The sequence below is a fragment of the Balaenoptera ricei genome, chromosome 1, assembly GCF_028023285.1.
Source record: "Balaenoptera ricei isolate mBalRic1 chromosome 1, mBalRic1.hap2, whole genome shotgun sequence".
Classification (NCBI taxonomy): Eukaryota; Metazoa; Chordata; class Mammalia; order Artiodactyla; family Balaenopteridae; genus Balaenoptera; species Balaenoptera ricei.
Window position 1 is genome coordinate 81,975,733 of NC_082639.1, and position 22,421 is coordinate 81,998,153.

General features: G+C 38.4%; 1 protein-coding gene across 1 annotated transcript in view; it reads left to right on the forward strand.

Annotated features, from left to right (window-relative positions):
* Positions 1-1,219: 1,219 nt before the first annotated feature.
* The window catches only part of MTF2 (metal response element binding transcription factor 2), an 81,186-nt gene continuing 59,984 nt past the window's right edge, over positions 1,220-22,421 (forward strand). The window contains exon 1 of the mRNA XM_059926388.1: positions 1,220-1,484. Within this exon, the coding sequence (XP_059782371.1) occupies positions 1,480-1,484 (5 nt within the window). The 5' untranslated portion in view covers positions 1,220-1,479. The remainder of the gene's footprint in view (positions 1,485-22,421) is intronic.

Below are 22,421 nucleotides of genomic sequence, written 5' to 3' on the forward strand. Positions count from 1 at the left end.
TCTTATCACAGAGTTCAAAATGAAACTTGAAAGGTAGCAGATAGACTGATGCTGTCTTTTTTTTTTTTTTTAAAGAAATTCATGTTCTTTTATTTATTTATTTATTTATTTATGACTGTGTTCTTCGTTTCTGTGCGAGGGCTTTCTCTAGTTGCGGCAAGTGGGGACCACTCTTCATCGCGGTGCGCGGGCCTCTCACCATCACGGCCTCTCTTGTTGCGGAGCACAGGCTCCAGACGCGCAGGCTCAGTAATTGTGGCTTACGGGCCCAGTTGCTCCGTGGCATGTGGGATCTTCCCAGACCAGGGCTCGAACCCGTGTCCCCTGCACTTGCAGGCAGATTCTCAACCACTGCGCCACCAGGGAAGCCCTGATGCTGTCTTCTTAAACAGACTGAAAAACATGGTACTAATTATCCCTGTGATGTAATATGACACAAAATATAAAATGATTTTTAAAATATTTTGACAAAGTTATAAACAAAGGTTCCTCATGTGGCTACTAAGAGGAGCTGGGTTTTATCTAAGTAGAAGTCACAGAGACAAGCATGCACTCTCTGTCACTTGGAACCTCTGTCGGCAGCAGAATACTGGCAGGCTAAGGGTCTGCCCTAGTACGAAAAAGTTCTGTATTCGTAAAATAAACCACTTTGCACGAAATTATTCTCAGATTTCATCACAATTAGTAAGGATGTGCAAAGCAAATAAACAGAGAAACCTTTCATCGTCAGGGAAAAAAAGTCCGAAAATCTTCTATATAAGCAGCTTCTGATAGGAAGGAATTTGGGGCTGGACAATAATCGCCGAACAAAATATAATTCTGACATCCAGAGTCTCTTCCCCGCTGAATGAAATTCGAACAGCAGGTCTCAGGGTGAAGATAAGAGATTTTCTCCACAGAAAGGATACTGGCAAGGCAAGACGTAGCGAGCACCGTCCCATTTCTCAGGAACAGAACATGCAGTGTGAAAGTTGGACACAAGCGTTCCTCTGCAACACAAACAGCAGCAGGACACCCTACACTCCCAAGCTCAGCGTTCACTATTGTGTTAGCGCCGGCGGCGGAAGGACTTAGCCCCACCGCAAAGTTAAAGAGTCCTTCTTTGTTCATCCCCGACCGCGGACGCAGGACGCGGTGTTCTTCCGCGCTCACCACGCAGTCTCCGCCCCCTCGCGGCTCTGGAGAGCTGCCATTCGGCCCCGGAGTCTTTCTGCGCTCCCACAATGCACCGGCAGTCCGCGGGAAACCAAAATGGCGAAGGGTTGTAGCGAAGTGGGCTGTGTTTGAGGCCGCTGTAAGAAAGCTCACTCTACCCCCCCAACCTTCGTCCCCAGGACCTCGGTTTGTGCGTGTGTATGTGCGGGGTGCCCGGTGGGGCGGGTGCCCGGTAAGTGCTCGGACTCGCAGGGGAAGCGCCCACGGGGTCGTGATTGGTTGTTTTTTCCTGTATGAAGCGGTTGGCACCACTGAAGTGACCGAATGAGGTGAGAGACCTTGGCCTGGGAACCAGGCTTTTCCGGAGGAGGTGGAGGGGGTGGGGAGGAGGAAGAAAGGAAGCAAGTATAAAAGGGAAAGATGGAGGCTCGAGGTGGGGGTGGGGGCTCCAGTGTACGTATGGGGGTGCCTTGCATATATGTATATGTTGAAAAGAATGGATGGAAGGGAGTAGTCAGTTGGGTGTTGGAGAAAATAGGGACTAAAGGAGCGAGCAGGCCGTTGGGGAAGTCGGTTGGAGGAACAAGATGAAACGTTGAGACGGGGAAGCTGTGTTTGGAGGGGCAGGAAGGAACCTGGGGGCGGGAGACGGTTGGAGGGGCAGGATGAACCTGGTGATGAGGGGGTGGGGAACCGAGGGGAGGAGCCGTTAGGAAACGGGGACTGAGGGAGATGGGGGGGACCAGAGTGCAGGGGTTGCCTGGGACCTTAGGGGCCGCAAAGGGAAGTAGCAGCTTGAAACGGGAGGGTGGTGGAATTGTATGGAATTGGAGTATGGGGGTAGAGTAGAAGGGCAGAATGGAGTAGGAGGATAAGGGGAACACTAAGTAGAACATGAGAGCAAACCCTGAAAGCTTAAGGGGAAGAAGTGGAAGGGAAAGCGTGAGATGGGGGAGAGGTACCTTATATTCGGAGCCCACCAAAAATTTGAGACAGTTTTCTTTTTAATTAAATCTAACTCGTATGCCTGCTTGGATGTAGATTTGTATTATTGTATTCATTTTTACAATTGAGGTACTTACGGTTGAAGGGATTTTAACTAATTTGCCGAGATTTCTTAACATGTTTTAGTAGTGCCAGAACTCTCAACTATGTGTTTTACAGTCTGGCGTCTTGGTTGCTAGAATTTTTCTTTGGAAGCAGCTAGAGGGAACAGATGGATTTATCGGGGTGATTTGACGAACTGTGAGGGTTCCTGAACAATGGGTGAAGGGATATGGAATGCTATTCTATTCTTTAAAACATTTAACTTTGGTTAAAGATAGAACCCATTTACTGATACAAATATATAAACCTAGGTAGGCCCGTGTATAACGTAAGAAAGCACCATGTGAGGTCAGTATAGAACTAGAAATATGTAAATAGTGCCTGATTTAATTTGACTCCAGATGCTCCGGTAGTAGTAACTTTCTCCTTCAGATTGATTCCAGGTGACCCTTCTGTACACTTTGCCTATAGGCTGGTTTCAATTTCCATGTTTTCATTCTCCCTTGAGAATTTCTTTTTTTGAGCAGTGGATTGCAAAGGCAGTGAATTTAAAAGTATTTAATGTGGGTAAAATAAAATGTACTTAAATTATTGAGTGACCTTTTCAGAGGTTTGAAATGCTTTAAATGGAGCCATTTTGACGAACAGCTTTAAATGCCCAGTAGTTTTGGCAAGGAAAGAGCTGACTTTAAATGTCTTTTCTATTCTTGATATTTGGAATGTTATTCACACTCCAAGCATTTGTAGTGATAGCTTGCAAAGGGAATACAAGGTGAAACTTCTTGTTTTTTTAGGTTCCTAATATAAAAATCTATTTGAATTCATATTTGAAATTTGCTCGCCTTCATTTTTTTTAAGTGCTAAAAATATTCTAAAGTATTTGAATTAAGAGTGCACCTGTTTCCTGATAACTGCATATTCATGTCAATGGGCATTAACGGAAATCTATACCTATCATGATGAAATGCACACACAATTTTAGAACTAGAAGTATAGAAATCATCTGGTTAAACTTTTTTTCTAGATGAAACAAAATATATTTAATTATGCTTTTAATTATGCCTGTTACCTCAAAGCTCAGTTAGGAAAGGGATTTTATCCTGTGTATTTTGCTGTGGGTCATAAGTTCTTTGATGTCATGGATTATAAATATACCTTTTCGTTAGATCTTTGACTGAAAGGATAATTTGCTTTATTTATATTTCAGCATAATCTTTACATCTGACTTTAGGAAACTGGCAGTATAGTGATAATCTATTTTAACAGATGGGGAAATTTGCCTCTGAGCAGTTGCCATGGCCAACATCTGTAGCTTGGTGGTTCGGAAAGTAAAATTTAACTTCAGCTTTAGTTAGTCTAAACTTCCATGAATGATACTCCTTGGTTGATATTTTTATGCTTTGTTTCCCCTGTTTTTCAAGATTTGTTTCTTGCAGCAAAATACAGTATAACAATCCTAAATTGGAATATGGTAGTTTCTCTTTGGATGTTTTTTATGTATTCGAGTAGTGTTGTCCAATAGAACTTTCTGCAGTGATGGCAGTTATCTATATCTGCTGTATCCAGTATGATAGCCATAGGCCAATGTGGCGTTGAACACTACAAATGTAACTGGTGAGGCTGATAATTGAATTTATAATTTAATTTATTTCATTAAAATTAAAATTTAAATGGCCATATGTGGCTGCTCTATTGGACAGCATAGTATTATTGCATCCATTTATTAGGCATTGTCACACCCATCAACCATGGAAACCACAGGAACTAAGGAACTGTCTTTGAACTAAGGAGATTCAGAACTATCTTTGAACTAGGGAGAGTCAAATTCTCTTTGTACGTTTTTAAGATGAAGTAATCTTCATTTTTGCCACACATAATGTCTTCTGTCATTTCTCTGTTTTCATATAACATTGCAAAAGAATAATGAAGGTATCAACGTCTCTGGTCTTTTTAAGATGTAAAATTCTTTTTCTTTTGTCAAAAACAACAAAAATGGATTTTAGGAAAATTAGTTTACCTTGCTATTTAAAAAAATTTATTTTGTTATTTTTACACATAAAATTTCAAGCACATACAAAGTGAACAGAAGTATAATGAACTGTTTTGTATCCATGCTTGTTTCATCTGTACTTCTACCCCCTCCCCACTCCTTTGTTTTTATTATTTTTTTAAGTTTTTTGAGGGAAAATTTATACATCTTGAAGATCTTAACTCTACACTTTTAATAATAGCTTAATTGAGATATAATGCATGTATTATATTTATATATACATAACTCACATGTATATACCCTTTTAAGTTATAATTCAGTGCTTTTTAGTATATTCAGAGTTGTGCAACCGTCACCATTATCTAATTTCAGAGCATTTTATTACTCCAGAATGAAAGTCTGTATCCATTAGTAGTCACTCTCCATTCCTCCCTACCCCGGACAACCACTAATCTACTTTCTGTGTTTATATTTTGCCTGTCTTGGACATTTCATATGAATGGACTCATACATTTTTGTGGCCTTTTGTGTTTGGCTTCTTTCACCTAGCATAATGTTTTCAAGGTACATCCATGTTGTAGCATGTATCAGTATTTCCTTTTTATGGCTAAAATATATTTCATTGTGTATACATACTATATTTTGTTTACTCATTCATCAGTTGATTGACATTGTTTTTTTCCCACTTTTTGGCTATTATGAATAATGCTACTATAAACATAACATGTACAGGGTTTGTACGGACACATGCTGCCATTTCTCTTGGATACATAGCTAGGAGTGGAATTGCTGGGTCAGGTGATACCTCTGTGTTTAACGTTTTGAGGAAATGCCAAGCCATTTTCCAAAGACCCTGCACCCTTTTACAGCCTCACCAGCAACTATGAGGGTTCCAGTTTCTCCACATCCTTGCTTGTACGTGTCTGTCTTTTTGATTATAATCATCCTAGTGGGTGTGCAGTGGTATCTCATCGTGGTTTTGCTTTGCATTACCCCGATGGGTAATGTTGTTGAGCATGTTTTAAACCCTGTAGTTATTGGCCTGTTGTATACCTTCTTTGAAGAACTGTCTGTTCAGGTCCTTTGCCTATTTAAAAACAAATTGGATTATTTCTCTTTTTACTGAGAGTTGTAAGCATTCTTTGTATATTTTGGATACAAGTCCCTTATCAGATGTATGATGTGCAATTATTTTCTCCTGTGGATTGTCTTTTCACTTGATGGTGTCCTTTGAAGCACAGAAGTTTTTAATTTTGATGAAGTTTAATTTATCCCTCTTTTTGCTTGTGCTTTTGATGTCATATCTAAGAAACCATTGCCTAATTCCAGTACGGTTTTGACAAATGGATATAACTGTGTTTCTCATAAGCCTATCATGGTGTAGAATACTTCTCTCTAGGAAGCTCACATGTATCTTTTTTCAGTCTTCTCTCTCCCTAATTACTGTTCACTTTAATTTTGAATAGAACTTTATATAATGGAATCATTCAGTATGCATATCTGTTAAAATTTTTGTTTCATGAAACTAGAACTGCAGTCTTAGCTTGAAAAATCCCATTATGCAAAGGATATTGTAGTAGTGGCTTAAGAATCTTACATTATGTGGTGACAATCCTAACCAGTACTTTGTGTAACATGAAGGTTTTTTTTAATGGCTTATGAAGACAGTTCTCTTATTTTGAATGGATAAAACTGAGCAGGGACTTAATGAGTATTTACTTCCAAATGTTGCCTAAGATGAGGATTTAAAGATTAAGGGCACAGGGCAATGTGAGGGATCCTTGTGATGATGGAAATATTGGTATCTTGGTATCAAATATTTTTGGTTGTGATATTATTCTGTAGTATAAAATGCTACATCAAAGATGCTTCCACTTGGTAAGAGTTACATGGAATTATTTCTTACACTGCATATAAATCTACAATTATCTCAAACTAAAATGTTTGATTAAAAAATAAAAATTAGGGGCACAAAAGTGGACCAAAGCAGGCATAGCAAGAACAGGTCAAATTGGTTTGGTTTCGGTCAGTCAGGTTCTAAAAACAAACTAAAGATGCGCGTTTGTTTTTCTCTACCCTTACTAGTGAAGTTTACATTGCAGAAAAAGCTCCCACAATTTTTTTAAGTTGTAGTGGGGGGTGGAGTGGAAAGACACAGGTGTCTACTGGAAAGTACTGAATGTATACTCAGAAGATTGGGGTCTTTGTTTAATCTGCTAGATCTGCAGCAGTTTTAGTTTCTTTACCTGTAAAATGGGGATGTTACCCACATGTGTTATTCACAGGATTGTTGGGAGGGTCAAGAAGGAAAATAGAGGAGAAAGCACTTTATAAACTCTAGGTGCAGTGTAATTGGTTAGTATTATTTTCCAGAATCTTTTCCCAGAAGAGTTGTTGTATAGAACAAGAGAATCAGGTATACCTGTAATGAAACCTATGCACTAAAAACATCCTCTACAACTTTTCTCTCCAGATGATGAGTATGTCTAACACTGAATGAATAAATTATTTTGCCCTGTTCATAATTATGACTTCAGACATCTTAACTAAACTGCCATGTACACTGTTGAGTATAATATATTTAGAAGTGTTACTGAACCAGATATTGAATTTTTTAAAACGATATTTAGTTAAAATTTGAAAATACTGGCCCTTGGTGTTTTGGGATGACCAGTGCTGATAGATCTAATTGAGGTAAGATAAGCACCCATAGAGCTATCAATAAAAAACCGAAAAACCAAAACAAACAAGACCAGTTTCTTAGAACTCATACCCTAGAGATTCTGATTTGAGAGATTTGGTGCAGGCTTTTATATACGTTTGTGTTTAAAATTTTTTCCCACTTGATTTTGTTTTGCAGCCAGGGTTAAGAAGTACTAAATTTTGTTCTAGGGTCAAGTTTAGAAACTTACCACTTCTTATTAAAACATTACTAAGAGCTATACAAAGGAAAGACTAATAATAGGCATGGTTTTCACACTTGAAAAAGAAAAATATTTTAGTAGTGTTTCCATCACACTCATTTAAAATCTTTTAAATAAGTGGTTAATAAAGTAGTTAATGGAACTTTGTAGTCTGGGAACCTTGTGAACCTGTTAAATGTTTTATAAAATTGCATTTAGGTATTGTGAGGTAGAGAATTCTCCTTTCGGGGAAGTATTTAAACAGAGGCTAGATGATCATCTTATTTAGGGATATTATAAGGAGGGATTTTTTTTTTTTTTTTTTCATTAGCTAGGAAGTAGATGACCTTCTAGGAACTTTCTAAAACTAAAATAAGTTTCTAGATTATAATGAAAACAATGGGCACTGTTTTTCCTTTAGGTTGATGAGAATTGTCGAGGGGGATAGAATTCTTCCCCAAGTCAAGTTTCTCCTGAATGTCCTCTTTTCTATTTTTTCAGTCTTTTCCACTTTATGTCTAAATTCATCTCTTAGATTTTTCTTTTTCAAAAACAGGCTGCAGAATATGATGTTTTTCAATTTTTTTGTTTCAAGAGTTTTATTGCTGTTCATTAGAGAGGAACAAACAAAAAGTGGTTGTTTGCAAAGATTAAAAATTTAGAATATCCTTACAGAATTCACTAGTGCAGTGATTCTCAAATTTTTTGGTCTTAGGACCCCTTTACAGTCTTAATTCTTGAGGACCCCAAGAACTTTTACATGGGTTATCTATTAATATTTACTGATTATAAATTAAAACTAAGAAAATTAAAAAATGAGAATACAGGGCTTCCCTGCTGGCACAGTGGTTGAGAATCTGCCTGCCAATGCAGGGGACACGGGTTTGAGCCCTGGTCTGGGAAGATCCCACATGCTGCGGAGCAACTAGGCCCGTGAGCCACGACTACTGAGCCTGCGCGTCTGGAGCCTGTGCTCCGCAACAAGAGAGGCCGCGATAGTGAGAGGCCCGCGCACCGCAATGAAGCGTGGCCCCCGCTTGCTGCAACTGGAGAAAGCCCTCGCGCAGAAACGAAGACCCAACACAGCCAAAAATTAAAAAAATAAATAATAATAAAAAAAAAGAAGGTCTTTACTATTGAAAAAAAAAATGAGAATACATATGTGTACACCCCATTAATCTTAAGAGTGAAATCATCACATATCATTTAGTCCCTGGAAAATTCCACTCTACAGTTCTGGGAGAATGAGTGAAAAAGGCACATAATGTCTTAATATTATTTTGAAACTAGCTAGGACTTTGTAGAGCTCATAGATCCCCAGGTACCATACCTTGAGACCTGCTTCTTCAGTCTACTCTTTCTTTAGGGAGTTAGGGTGGTTTTATGCATTGCAGGGTGTTTAGCATTCCTGGCTTCTCTCCTTAAGCAGATTTTTGTCTCTTCTTGGAAAAAATTCGAGGCTCTCAAACATGAACTGCTTCAGGACAGGAATAAAGACGCAGACGTAGAGAATGGACTTGAGGACACGGGGAGGGGGAAGGGTAAGCTGGGACAAAGAGAGAGTAGCATTGACATATATACACTACCAAATGTAAAATAGATAGCTAGTGGAAGCAGCTGCATAGCACAGGGAGATCAGCTCCATGCTTTGTGACCACCTAGAGGGGTGGGATAGTGAGGGTGGGAGGGAGACACAAGAGGGAGGGGATATGGGTATGTATGTATACACAGCTGATTCACTTTGTTATGCAGCAGAAACTAACACAATATTGTAAAGCAATTATACTCCAATAAAGATGTTAAAAAAAAAAACCCCACCATGAACTGCTTCAACTTCCTATCTTCACATCTACCAACTTAACTATAAATGTACCCAACCTCACATCAGAAGAAATGTACCTTCTTTGATTCAAGACTGGTCTTTCCCTTAAAGATTCAATTTCTCTGACTTGTGTTTTCAGTTATCTTTTGATATTCTCCTTTCATATTAGAAACATGGTCGAGACTTTTCATACTTAAAAACAGAAAAAGCCATTCACCTTAACCTTGTATCCTTATCCAGATGTTTGTAGCCCTCTCTCCTTTATGTAGCCAAGCTCTTTGAAAAAATAGTTTCAACTTCAGCTCTTATTTAAACTTTTATTAATAAAGATATATATATCATGCACTCACTGTAGAAAATTTAAATATTAAAAAACTTTAAAAAGTAATCTATATCACTCAGCTACCAAAAGTGCCTTTTTTAGTCTCATTGCCGCCTTTTTTTTTTTTTTTTTTTTTATAAATTTATTTTTGGCTACACTGGGTCTTCTCTGCTGCGCGTGGCCAGCGAGTGGGGGCTACTCTTCGTTGCGGTGCGCGGGCTTCTCATTGCGGTGGCTTCTCTTGTTGAGGAGCACGGGCTCCAGTAGTTGTGGCACGCGGGCTCCAGAGCGCAGCCTCAGCAGTTGTGGTGCATGGGCTTAGTTACTCCACGTCATTGCCTTCTTTTTAAGCATATTTTTCACTTATGCTAAACACTTTAGAATTTCCTTTAGTGGGGTAATGCATGTAGTTGACTAAAATTACCAGTATAGAAACAGAAGGATTTAAATGAACAGCTACAGTCTTCAGGCCTCCTGAGTCCTGCTTTGAGACGGAATTATTTTAAGTGTTATATTCCTTTGTTCTGCTCATTGTCTCCATAATGCTAAGTGATACTTTTATACTACTATTTGATTTACTCACTTTAGACATTTTGCTGTATAAAGACATAAAGATTCTGCTGTGATAAAGATTCAGTTCACTTATGCCCTACATTTCTTTTCTTTTCCCCTTTCCAATTTTTTGGGTTTTCTACTAGTTAGTTCCTTAACTTTAAACTTAAACCTTTTTTCATATCCCATCAGTTTTGGACTTTATTCCTCTACCTCGTAAGGCAAGTATTATTAAACTCCCTTTCTTTGCCTTGGTTTCTCTTCCTCCTTCCACTGCTCAATTTTTGTCATTTTCACATTGCTTTTCTGTTTTAAATTTTGATAACATTTAATATTCTCTTCTTAGCCATAATTATCTGTCTTGTTTATAGTTGATTCTAAAGATTGAAGATTAATAAGCAGCTTTTATATGATCTTGACCAAGTAAATATTATCGTCTGCTGTGCCGGATAGAACCATGGTTACTGTTCCTTTCTTGTAACACTTTTTTCCCTTAAAATTTCTAACACTTTTTAATGTTTTCTCTGCCTTTGTCTTATCTGTAAATTTTTCTGGTGTCTTAAACTGTCTAGTTTGTTAATTCTCCTTTTTCCTCAAACACCACTCTTTGGAACCTTTTTTTTTTCTTTCTTTTTCTGGTCCAGACTGGTTGTGCTCTAGATTTTTTTCATGGCTGCCATTGTGGGGATTCTCTCTGTTGCTCTCTTGGGTTGGGTGCACTGTTTCCTGCATCCCATGTTTTTTCTTTCTTGGGGGATATTTCCTCACTTTACTAGAGCCAAATCCTCAAATCTTGGTTTAAGATCTTAACATTTATTTTATATGCCTTCATTTTTTTCAAATTTGGTTCGGTTGATTGGGATTCTAGTTTGAACTTTATTTTTCTTCACAATTTTGAGGCAGTCCATTATCTTCTAGAATCTTAACTCTAATTCTGATTCTCATTCTTTTGTAGGTAACTTGATTTTTCTCTTCGGAAGCTTATTGAGTCTTCTGTTTTCAGTGTTATGCAATTTCATGCAAATTTAGGGTTTTTGAAAATCAGTACTTTGAAAGTCCTATCATTTTGAAGATTTTTGTCTCTTTTCAACCTTGGGATATTTTCTTTTATTATTATTTAAAAAATAATATTCCCTCACACCTGTTAGATTGGCTGTTACCAAAAAGGCAAGAAATAACAAGTGTTGGTGAGGATGTAGAGAAAAGGAATCCTTGGGCACTGTTGGTAGGAATGTAAATTGGTGCAGCCACTATGAAAAACAGTATGGTGTTTCCTCAAAAAATTAAAAATAGGACTACCATATGATCCAGCAGTTCCATTTCTGGGTATTTATTTCAAGAAAACGGAAACACTAACTCGAAAAGATACCCAGTTGACCTAGAATGACACAGGTTTGAAGTGTGCGGATTCACCTTTATGTGGATTTTTTTCCACAAATATAGTACCTGTATTTTCATTTTACAGGTCTTTAAATTAACTAAGTGTGGGGGGAAAGTTTGTGTTTGATTAGAGATCACAATATGTGGAATCAAAAGAACTAGGATTTGGTTATGATTCTATCCAAGACTATTTCAGCTTCCTGACCTTGGGTGAGTCATTTATCAGTTCCTTTGTTTTTGAGGCAGAGATAGCAGCACTCAGATTTTGACTGTGCATTGTGGTGGGGGTTGGGGGTTGGTTGGTGCGCCTAACCTCCTACTTGTTCAAGGGTCAACTGTATATACCTCCCATGTTCATTGCAGCATTATTTATAATAGCAAAGACCTGGAGGCAACCTGAGTGTCTATCAGTGGATGAATGGATAAAGAAAATGAGGTAGGGATGTGTATGTGTGTGTGTCATGGAATATTATTCAGCCATAAAAAAGAATGAGATCTTGCAGTTTGTGACAACATGGTGACTGGACCTTAAGGGCATTATGCTAAGTAAAATAAGTCAGACAGAGAAAGACGAATACTGTATGATCTCACTTATATGTGGAATCTAAAACAAGAACAACAACCAAAAAACCCAAGCTCAGATACAGAGAACAGATTGGTGGTTGCCAGAGTTGTGGGCTGTGGGTGTGGGTTGGACAAAATGGGTGAAGGGGGTCAACAGGTACAAACTTCCAGTTATAAAATAAAGTTATGGGGATGTAATGTACAGCATAGTGACTGTAGATAGTAATACTCTATTGTGTATTTGAAAATTGAGTAGATCTTAAAAGTCTCATACAGGAGAAAAAATTGTAACTGGTAACTGGTGTTAACTAGACTTATTGCTAACTGATGTTAACTAGACTTTTGTTGTCATTTCACAATATATTTAAATATCAAATCATATTGTATCCAGGAAACTAATATAGTGTATGTCAATTGTATCTCAATGTAAAATAAATATTAACTAGTAAAAATAAAAAGGTGCTGTGGAAATATATTTCTAGATATGGAAAGATGTTTCAAATACACTGTTAAATTGTAAAAAAAAAAAAAAAGAAAAAGGGCATGTTATGAGCAGTATGCAAAGTAGACCTACTTTTTAGAGATGAAAATATACACGTGGATCAAAAAAATTTTTTTGGTTCTGTGCATTGTCTCTTTGTTGAAGGCCTCTTTTCTTTTATATTCTCCATTTCCTTGATCATTTACCCTCCCCCCCCCACCCCCCAATAATCTGGGGGTATTTTCATTGACTTATTTTTCCAGTTCAATTAAAGATTTTTTTAAATCATATTTTTAATTTCAGGAGCTCATTCTTGTATTCTGATTGTTCCTTTTTTACATCATCATGTTTTCAATGTTTGGATGCAACATATCCTTAATTTTTTTCTATGTATATTAATTAGACTTTATTTGTTTATTTATTTGTTTATTTTGGCTGCAGCTTACAGTATCTTAGTTCCCTGACCAAGGATGGAACCCAGGGCCCTGGCAGTGAAACTGCTGAGTCCTAACTACTGGACTGCCAGGGAATTCCCATAGACTTTATTTTTTAAGTTCTCTGTTCCTGGATTGTTTCCTTTGTAATCTGTTTTCTTGGGCTTTGTCTTTTATATTGTAATTTTTCAATATTATTAAATCAGGAGGCAATACATGCTTGGGTACCTGGCACGGCAGGGTTTAATTCATGATGAAATGTGGGTAGCTAGCTTCCTTCTGCTTCCCATGTGCCAGAATGTGAAAGGCATTGGGACACCAGCCCTCATTCACCCTTCTTAGTTCTTTTCAGGCACTCTCCTTGTGAGTTGAACCCTCACTTTTTTTTTTCTTTTCCTTCCTTTGCTCCCAGAGCCAGCAACTGGTCATACCAATGATGGTTAGATGTAGAGGAGGCAGCCAATTCTTGAGATGCTGCTCAAGAATGGTGACATCTCAGGAACATGGGGAGGTATATTTAAAAATAGTCCCTTCGGGCTTCCCTGGTGGCGCAGTGGTTAGGAATCCACCTGCCAATGCAGGGGACACGGGTTCGTGCCCCGGTCCGGGAAGATCCCACATGCCGCGGAGCGGCTAGGCCCGTGAGCCACAACTACTGAGCCTGCGCGTCTGGAGCCTGTGCTCCGTAATGGGAGAGGCCGCGACGGTGAGAGGTCCGCGCACTGCGATGAAGAGTGGCCCCTGCTCGCCGCAACTGGAGAAAGCCCTTGCACAGAAACTAAGACCCAACACATCCAAAAATAAATAAATAAATAAATTTAAAAAAAAAAAAAGTCCCTTCCTCCCCTCAGTAAAAGGGGGAAGGGGAGTAGAAATGAAAGGAAAGAGAGCTAATGCTGTAGTGCAGCGGTCCTGAACCTTTTTAGCACCAGGGACCGGTTTCGTGGAAGACAATTTTTCCACGCACCAGGGTGGGTGGGGGCATGGTTTCGGGATGATTCAAGCGCATTACATTTAATGTGCACTTTATTTCTATTATTATTACATTGTAGTATATAATGAAATAATTATACAAGTCACCATAATGCAGAGTGGGAGCCTTGAGCTTGTTTTCCTGCAACTAGATGGTCCCATGTGGGGGTGATGGGAGACAGTGACACCCGAAGTGTGTTGCTTCCGTCCGTTCTACTCTGTAATCTTGTTTTGGTTGCTGTCACTGCAGAAAACCCTGCTTCACAAAGATAGGATGTTGGAAATGGAAGCAGGCTTTTCATTGTTTTTGTGGCAGTCTCAGGATATTCCGCCTTGAACATATGGAGATTTGAAGTTGTCTCAAACATACTTTTAAGGCCACCGTCATTTGCGATCTCAAGCAGTCGATCCTCTTTTAGCACGGACAAAGTTGATTCACCCGACTTATTCACAAATGGGTCGCGGATCCATTCCTTCCCAGCTTGGGGGTCTTTTGTGGTTGGGAAGCAATGCTCAGACTCTTTTGAAAGCTGAGAGAGGTGATCATGCACCAGCTGGGAGAAAGAAGGCCCTGATTCAGTCTCTTTCAAAATCTCTGCTACTGTTTGAAACATGTCAAAAATCCCAGTGTTCACTCGTCGCCCCCATAATTCCAGTTTGGCTTTAAATGCAGCCACTTTATTTGCCCACCTGAACACAGTTGTTTTCCCTTGAAGTGACAGATTGAGTTTGTTGAGCAGGTTGAATATGTCACAAGTAAGCAAGTTTTGCGACCCATTGTGTGTCACTGAAATGTGCTGCCAGTGGTGACTGTTTTTCTAAAAGAAATCTCTGGAGCAGCTCTCATAACTCAAAAACTCTGGCCAGTGATCTACGTTTAGAAAGACATCTCACTTCTGTGTGTAAGAGAAGACGTGTGTGCTCTGCGTCCATCTCCTCACAGAGCTGCATGAACAGATGTGAATTAAGGGCATGTGCTTTAATGTGGTTGATAATTTTAATCAGATCCTGTAAAACGTTAAATTCAGGTGACATTTTTCGGCTAGCCAGCACTTCTCTGGATGACACAGTGCGTAGACTCACATTCAGAAGTGACCTCTTCGACCCAAGTAGTGAAACCAGAAAGCCGTCCAGTCATGGCAGCTGCTCTGTCCGTGCATGCCGACACAAAATGACCAATTGAGTTTTCTTGATATGTAATCATTCAAAGACTTGAATAGTTCTGCAGCTGGTGTTGGTTGGCAACAAAAGCGCACGTAACATATCCTCATGCACATCCTCCTGAAAAATATATCGAACAAAAACACGCATTGTTGCCTTGTTGTCAACATCGGTAGACTCATCAACCTGGATTGTGTACCATGGTGATTCGTTAATCCTCTAACAATTGTGCCTCAATGTTCTCTGCTGTTTTGTCATTTCATCTAGTTATGGTGCTAGCTGAAAGAGGAACACGTGCCACCTTTTGAACTGCAGCCTCTCCTAAAAGTTCACAACAAATGTCCTTAGCAGCAGGCAGGATCCACTCTTCACCAATGGTAAAGGGCTTCTTAGCTTTAGCAATGCAGTTAGCCACTAAGAATGATGTTCACAGTGCAGACACATTTGATGAAGTGGTGGCCTTCAATAATTGCTTCTGTTCTTCGTGTTTACATTTTTTTCTTTAGAAAAACTCCAAAGGCTTGTCTTTTAATGCAGGGTGCTTGGTCTGCATGTGGCAAAGCAGTTTTGAAGGTTTCATGGCTTCATTGGATAGCCGGTTGCCACATATTATACAAAGCGGGCTTGGAGAATGTGAATCACCTGTTGCAATGAACCCATAATTTTAGTAGCATTCTTGGTATTTTCTTTTAAATGCAGCTTTCTTTTTGTTGGCAGTCTTAGAGTCTTTTGCTGTCTCATCATCGGGTCTTCCCCCTTTTCAAGGAAGCTCTCCAGCAACGTTTGTTTTTTACTCATTTTGGCTAGGGTTAGCCTGTGGGCTTACCAAAACTGACTGAGACAAGTGCGCAGTGCAGGAAAGAGGGGCGGACGGAAGTGGTAAATAAAACAATGGGCGGGCCATGTGCGGACTAAAATAAGTGTCGGATTCTGACTTAAAGCCTGCCACCAGGTGCAACTGTACAATTGAAGGTACATCAACTCACTATAAAGCCTGCCACCAGATGCAGCTTAATTGTCACTTGCCACTCACTGATAGGGTTTTGATTTGAGTCTGCAAGCAATTGATTTATTATGGTCTATGTGTAGTCAAACCTCTCTGCTAATGATAATCTGTATTTGCAGCCGCTCCCCAGTGCTGGCATCACCACCTCAGCTCCACTTCAGATCATCAGGCATTAGATTCTCATAGGGAGCGCGCAACCTAGATCCCTCGCATGCGCTTTTCACAGTAGGGTTCGTGCTCCTATAGCTGATCTGAGTAGGGGCGGAGCTCAGGTGGTAATGCGAGCCATGGGGACTGGCTGTAAATACAGATGAAGCTTAGCTTGCTCACCTGCCGCTCACCTCCTCCTGTGGGGCCTGGTTCCTAACAGGCCACAGACTGGTACCGGTCCGTGGCCCGGGGGGGTTGGGGACCCCTGCTGTAGCGAGTTGCTGTTATTAATGGGATTTTCAGGAACATTGGGCCAAGGTGGGGAAAAAAAAAAGATTTAGAAATACAGTCAGCCCTCATATCTGTGGAGTTCTGCATTCGTGGATTCAACCAACCTTAGATGGAAAATATATAGGAAAAAAATTCCAGAAAGTTCCCAAAAGCAAAAATTGAATTTGTCTTGCATTGACAACTCTTTACACAGCATTTACATTGTATTAGGTATTATAAGTAACCAAGAGATGGTTTAAAGTATATGGGAAGATACGTTATATGCAAATACTATACCATTTTATATGAAGGACTAGAGCATCCTTGGATTTTGGTGTCTGAGGGGTCAGGGGAGAAGGGGTGGGGGTGGGGGTCCTGGAACCAATATCGTGTGAATACTGAGTGAGCCTGTAATGTTTATAAGTTCCAAACGTAACAGATAAAGCCCTTTATGGTCTGTTGACAACGTCATCTCACAGGAATAATGAGAAATAATGAATTATTGTTGTGATTGGAATATTGGGGAGTGGGAATGAGGATTGTATGAGAGGTTAACTTACGGAAGCATTTTATATTTTGTAGGGATTTAAACTTTATTCTTTTGACCAATGTGTTTCTTAAACTTAATTTTGTTGCCAGTGATTTCTTGCCATATCTGAGTATCTCTATTATTATTTACTAAATGGTTTTCTTTATATTAACTTTAACTCATTTAGCTTTATTCTATAATAACCATCAGTTTAGGAATGAATATATTTTTAATACGCACTAAAATAATTACACAAAATGAAAAATGTTTTTTCCTGCCAAGATACTCATTACAACTCTGTAAAATGCTGTATTTCATCAACTATGAGATGCCAACAATTGCAGGATGTGCTACTATTTAGTGTATCATTAAGAAAGAAAAGGCCCTATTAATTAAGCTGGAACACAGAGCTTATCATGTAGAATTTTTATTTTATGCCGATTGAAAGACAGCTTTTTATTATCTATCATTCTTGTATAAACATAAAAAGGAAAGTATAAAGGACATTGGGTTAAGGTATTTCTATGACTTCTTTCTGTTAAAAATTTGCTTGTTTTGAATTACTTAAAAAAAAACAGTTAAAAAAATAACATTTTTATTGAGATACTTCATATGCCATTATAAATCATCCTTTTAAAGTGTACAATTCAGTGTCTTTTAAAAAAATTCATCGAGTGTAGAATCATCACCATAATCTAATTTTAGAACATTTTATTACCCCAAAAAGAAACCCCATACCAATTAGCATTCATTCTTCATTTCCGCCTCTTCCCCCTAGCCCCTGAAAACCACTAATCTACTTTGTGGGTTTATGTTTTGCCTATCCTGGACATTTCATATAAGTAAAATCATACATTTTGTGGCCTTTTGTGTTTGGCTTCTTTCACCTAGCATAATGTTTTCAAGGTACATCCATGTTGTAGCACGTATCAGTATTTCCTTTTTATGGCTAAAATATATTTCATTATATAGACATGTATTTTGTTTATTCATCAGTTAATGGACATTGGTTTTTTTTCCCCCCGCTTTTTAGCTGTTATGAGTAATGCTACTATAAACGTAACATGTACAGGGTTTGTATGGACACATGCTTCCATTTTTCTTGGATACATAGCTAGGAGTGGAATTGCTGGGTCAGACGATACCTCTGTGTTTAAAGTTTTGAGGAACTGCCAAACCATTTTCCAAAGACCCTGCACCCTTTTACAGCCTCACCAGCAACTAAGGGTTGCAGTTTCTCCACATCCTTGCTTGTACTTGTCTGTCTTTTTGATTATAATCATCCTAGTGGGTGTGCGGTGGTATCTCATCGTGGTTTTGATTTGCATTACCCCGATGGCTAATGTTGTTGAGCATGTTTTAAACCCTGTAGTTATTGGCCTGTTGTATACCTTCTTTGAAGAACTGTCTATTCAGGTCCTTTGCCTATTTAAAAACAAATTGGATTATTTCTCTTTTTACTGAGAGTTGTAAGCATTCTTTGTATATTTTGGATACAAGTCCCTTATCAGATGTATGATGTGCAATTATTTTCTCCTGTGGATTGTCTTTTCACTTGATGGTGTCCTTTGAAGCACAGAAGATTTTAATTTTGATGAAGTTTAATTTATCCCTTTTTCTTTTTTTGCTTGTGCTTTTTTTTTTAAAAAATTAATTAATTAATTAATTTATGGCTGTGTTGGGTCTTCCTTTCTGTGCGAGGGCTTTCTCCAGTTGCGGCAAGCGGGGGCCACTCTTCATCGCGGTTCGCGGGCGTCTCACTGTCGTGGCCTCTCTTGTTGCGGAGCACAGGCTCCAGACGCGCAGGCTCAGTAATTGTGGCTCACGGGCCCAGTTGCTCCGCGGCATGTGGGATCTTCCCAGACCAGGGCTCGAACCCGTGTCCCCTGCATTGGCAGGCAGAGTCTCAACCACTGCGCCACCAGGGAAGCCCTTGCTTGTGCTTTTGATGTCATATCTGAGAAACTATTGCCTAACACAAGGTCACAAAGATTTACTCCTATGCTTTTTTTCTAAGAATTATATAGTTTTAGCTCTTACATTTAGTCTATGATCTATTTTGTGTTAATTTTTGTGTATGGTGTGAGGTAAGTGTCCAGCTTTATTCTTTTTACATGTGAATACCAGTTCCCTCGAATCATTTGTTAAAAAACTCTTCTTTCCCTATGGAATTGTTTTGGCAATCTTTTCAAAGATCAATTGACCATAAACGTAAGCGTTTGTTTCTGGATTCTTGATTTCATTCCCTCCACTTATGTGTCCTTATGCCTGTATCATAACATCTTGATTACTTTTGCTTTAAGTTCTGAAATTGGGGCGTGCTTAAACTAGTTTTGTCATTCTTTTCCAAGATTATTTAGGTATTCTGTGTTTCTTGCTTTATGTGAATTTTAAGATCTGTCAGTTTCTGCAGAAAAGGCACCTGTATATTGATAGATATTGCATTGAATGTTTATGTCAATTTGGGAAGTATTGCCATCTTAACAATGTTAACATCTATGAACATGGGATGACTTTCCATTCATTTAGGTCTTATTTAATTCCTCTCTCTGTTGTGTAGTTTTCATTGTACAAGCCTTCCACTTTTTTGTTAAATTTATGCCGAAGTATTTTGTTCTTTTTGGTACTATTGCAAATGGAATTTTTTCTTAATTTCATTTTCTGATTGTTCATTGCTAGTATATAGAAACACTATTGATTTTTGTATGTTAATCTTGTATTCTGCAACCTTGCTGAACTGATTTATTAGTTCTAATAGTTTGTGTGTGTGTGTGTGTGTGTGTGTGTGGATTCTGAATCACTGCTTGAGTTTTATAGCATAGCTTTCCCTCACAGTGTCAATTTTGGTGCCATCATGAATATTGGTGATAGTATTTCCTAAACTAATCTATATAAGAATTAAAATAATTATATAAAGATTGGTGATGGTCTCTATTGCAGGTTTATAGTGAAGTAGAGCAGGTCTTTTCTTGATTCTCACTTTAGGAGACCAGCTGAACATGTCTGATTTACTATGTGTACCCTGACTTCACCCATAATCATTTGTTTCCTGGTGGGATAGAAGGTGCCTCAGTATTTTCTCTAATATTTTCTCCCCAGTGGCTTCTGATACCCATTCTCTATGTTTTGATGCTGGTGTTCTTATTGTATGCATATGCACTGGCAGTGAGGAGTACTTTGCTGCTGCTGCTTGGCTAGTTAGTGATTAGGAGTTACCAGCAGTTGTAAGGCAGATTTGCATTTCATAGAGTTAAAATGTGAAAATTATATGTCCTTTAGTTAATGACTTCTCTAGGCATAGGGCCCACTGGAGCTCTTTAAGCAAAGGAGTGAGTGGCTAAAACAGGTTTTCCTTACAGCAAATTGAAAGTGCATTAAATAAGTGGTGGGGTTGGTGGCAAAAAGATCAGTTAGGAGTTGATGGTAATAGTGCAGGTGAGAGCTGATAATGATCTGAAATAAGGCTGTGGTTATAGGTGATATTTGGGAGGTGGTCTTTAAGGGAGAATCAGCAGGATTTGGTGAATATTTGGAGGGTTAGGGAAGAGGATTAGGGAGGAATCAAGGATAACAAATTTCTAGATAGAGATGGTCAGATAGTAATGGAATTAGCTGAGATAGGGAATACTGGAGAAAGGGGAGGAATTTGAAGAGAATGTTAGTTTTGTTAAGTTAAAGGTGCTGGGAGAATCCAGGTTGAGGTGTCTAGTGGGCAGTTCCAAATGAGGGTCAGAAGCTTTTGAGATAGGATGGGGCTGGAGATGAAAGATTTAGAAATTGTCAACAGACAAAAATTAGGTGAAGCGTTAGGAGAACATGACTACTTAGGACAAGCAGAACATGTAGCACAAGAGGAGGGAACCCTAGGCAACTCCACCATTTAAAGGGTTGGCAAAGGAGGAAAAATCAGTAACAGGAAATGTCAGATAGATGGGAGAGAAGAGTCGTGCACTAGGGGTGAGGAGTATTTTAGAAACTAAGAGAAGTGAATTTCAAGCAGTATGTCATGATCATCAGTTATTATGTAAAGATTTAGGTACAATGAGAACTGAAATTAGAGCATTGTCTGGTATTGAGTCATTTGGGGGTCTTTGATGCAACTGTTAATTAGGACTGTCAGTTTGCTATGGATTAAGTGGAGTGTGCTTTTTAAAGTTTATTGGTGAAAAGAATGAGAAAAATGGAGATGTAGTTTGTAAAGACTTTTGTTGTTTTTGTTTGTTTTTAATTTGATTTTGGTTACGGCAGATTTACACCAAGGAGAGTTGGAGATTTAAAATAAAGGAAAGGAAATAATTGGTAAAGTGAGATTCTCAATGCGAGATCTCACTCTCATACTGGAGAGAAGAGGCTTTTCTTTCTTAGAGAAGCTTATTAGGTACTTGCTTTTGTGGATAGGTTTAGGGGAAAAGGGGTGGGAGAAAGTTGAGGTATTTAATATTTGTAGCTTCTTTTTTCTCGGATTAGACTCTACCTTGTGAGTGAAGGAATTGAGTGCCCCAGCAGACCTTCCGCCAAGTTCTTCTTTCTGAAAGTGTGTACACAGGAGAAAAATGGTAAACACATAGTTTTCAAAAAGCTTAGGTGCTATAACTAGACATAAGCTAAGTTGTTAATACACACCAAAAAAAGAACTCAGCTCTTTGAGGACTATCTGGCACAAATACTGCTGCTTTACTATTCCTAGGTGAGGTTTTTTTTTTTAAGAATTATAGTTTTATGATATTAAGATGTTTTAAACATATAGAAACAAAATAAACCAGTTTTCAATGAGAAGAGAGATCATCATTTCCTCCTCACAGTTTAAAGTTTCTTTATGGAAACTTGAACTCCTCTATTGACAGTTGAGGACTTTTTGATAGCAGTTCATGAATTCTCTATTCGAAGAGTAGTTTATGCAGCTCTGGTTAAGAACGCTTACCTAGTACTAAAAATACATTTATACTGAATTTCAAAATATTCTCCTCATAATGTAGTTTTGGATCTTAATGACATTACCTTTTTTTTTTTAAAAAACAGGGATTTGTGAGTTTTTTAATTTAATTATTTTTATTGGAGTATAGTTGATTTACAATGTTGTGTTAGTTTCAGGTGTACAGTAAAGTGATTGTTATATATATATTTTTTCTTTTTCAGATTCTTTTACCTTATAGTTATTACAAAATATTGAGTATAGTTCCATGTGTTATGCGGTAGGTCCTTGCTAGTTATCTATTTTAGGTCCTTGCTAGTTATCTATACACATAGCAGTGTGTATATGTTAATCCCAAACTCCTAATTTAGCCCTCCCCCCTTTCCCCCTTGGTAACCACAAGTTTGTTTTCTTGTTCATTTATATCATTTTTTTGTTTAAAGATTCCACATACAAGTGATATCATACAATATTTGTTTTTCTCTGTCTTGCTTACTTCACTTAGCATGATAATCTCTAGGTCCATCCATGTTGCTGCAAATGGCATTATTTCTTTTTTATGGCTGAGTAATATTCCATTACACACACACACCCATATCTTCTTTATCCATCTGTGATTGGACATTGCTTCCATGTCTTGTCTATTGTAAATAGTGCTGCTGTGAACATTGGGGGTGCATGTATCTTTTACATTACCTTTTAATCATGAACTAACATCAACAGATATCTGTTGGCTGCTCATCTTGAAGAAAGTACTATAATTTAGTGCTG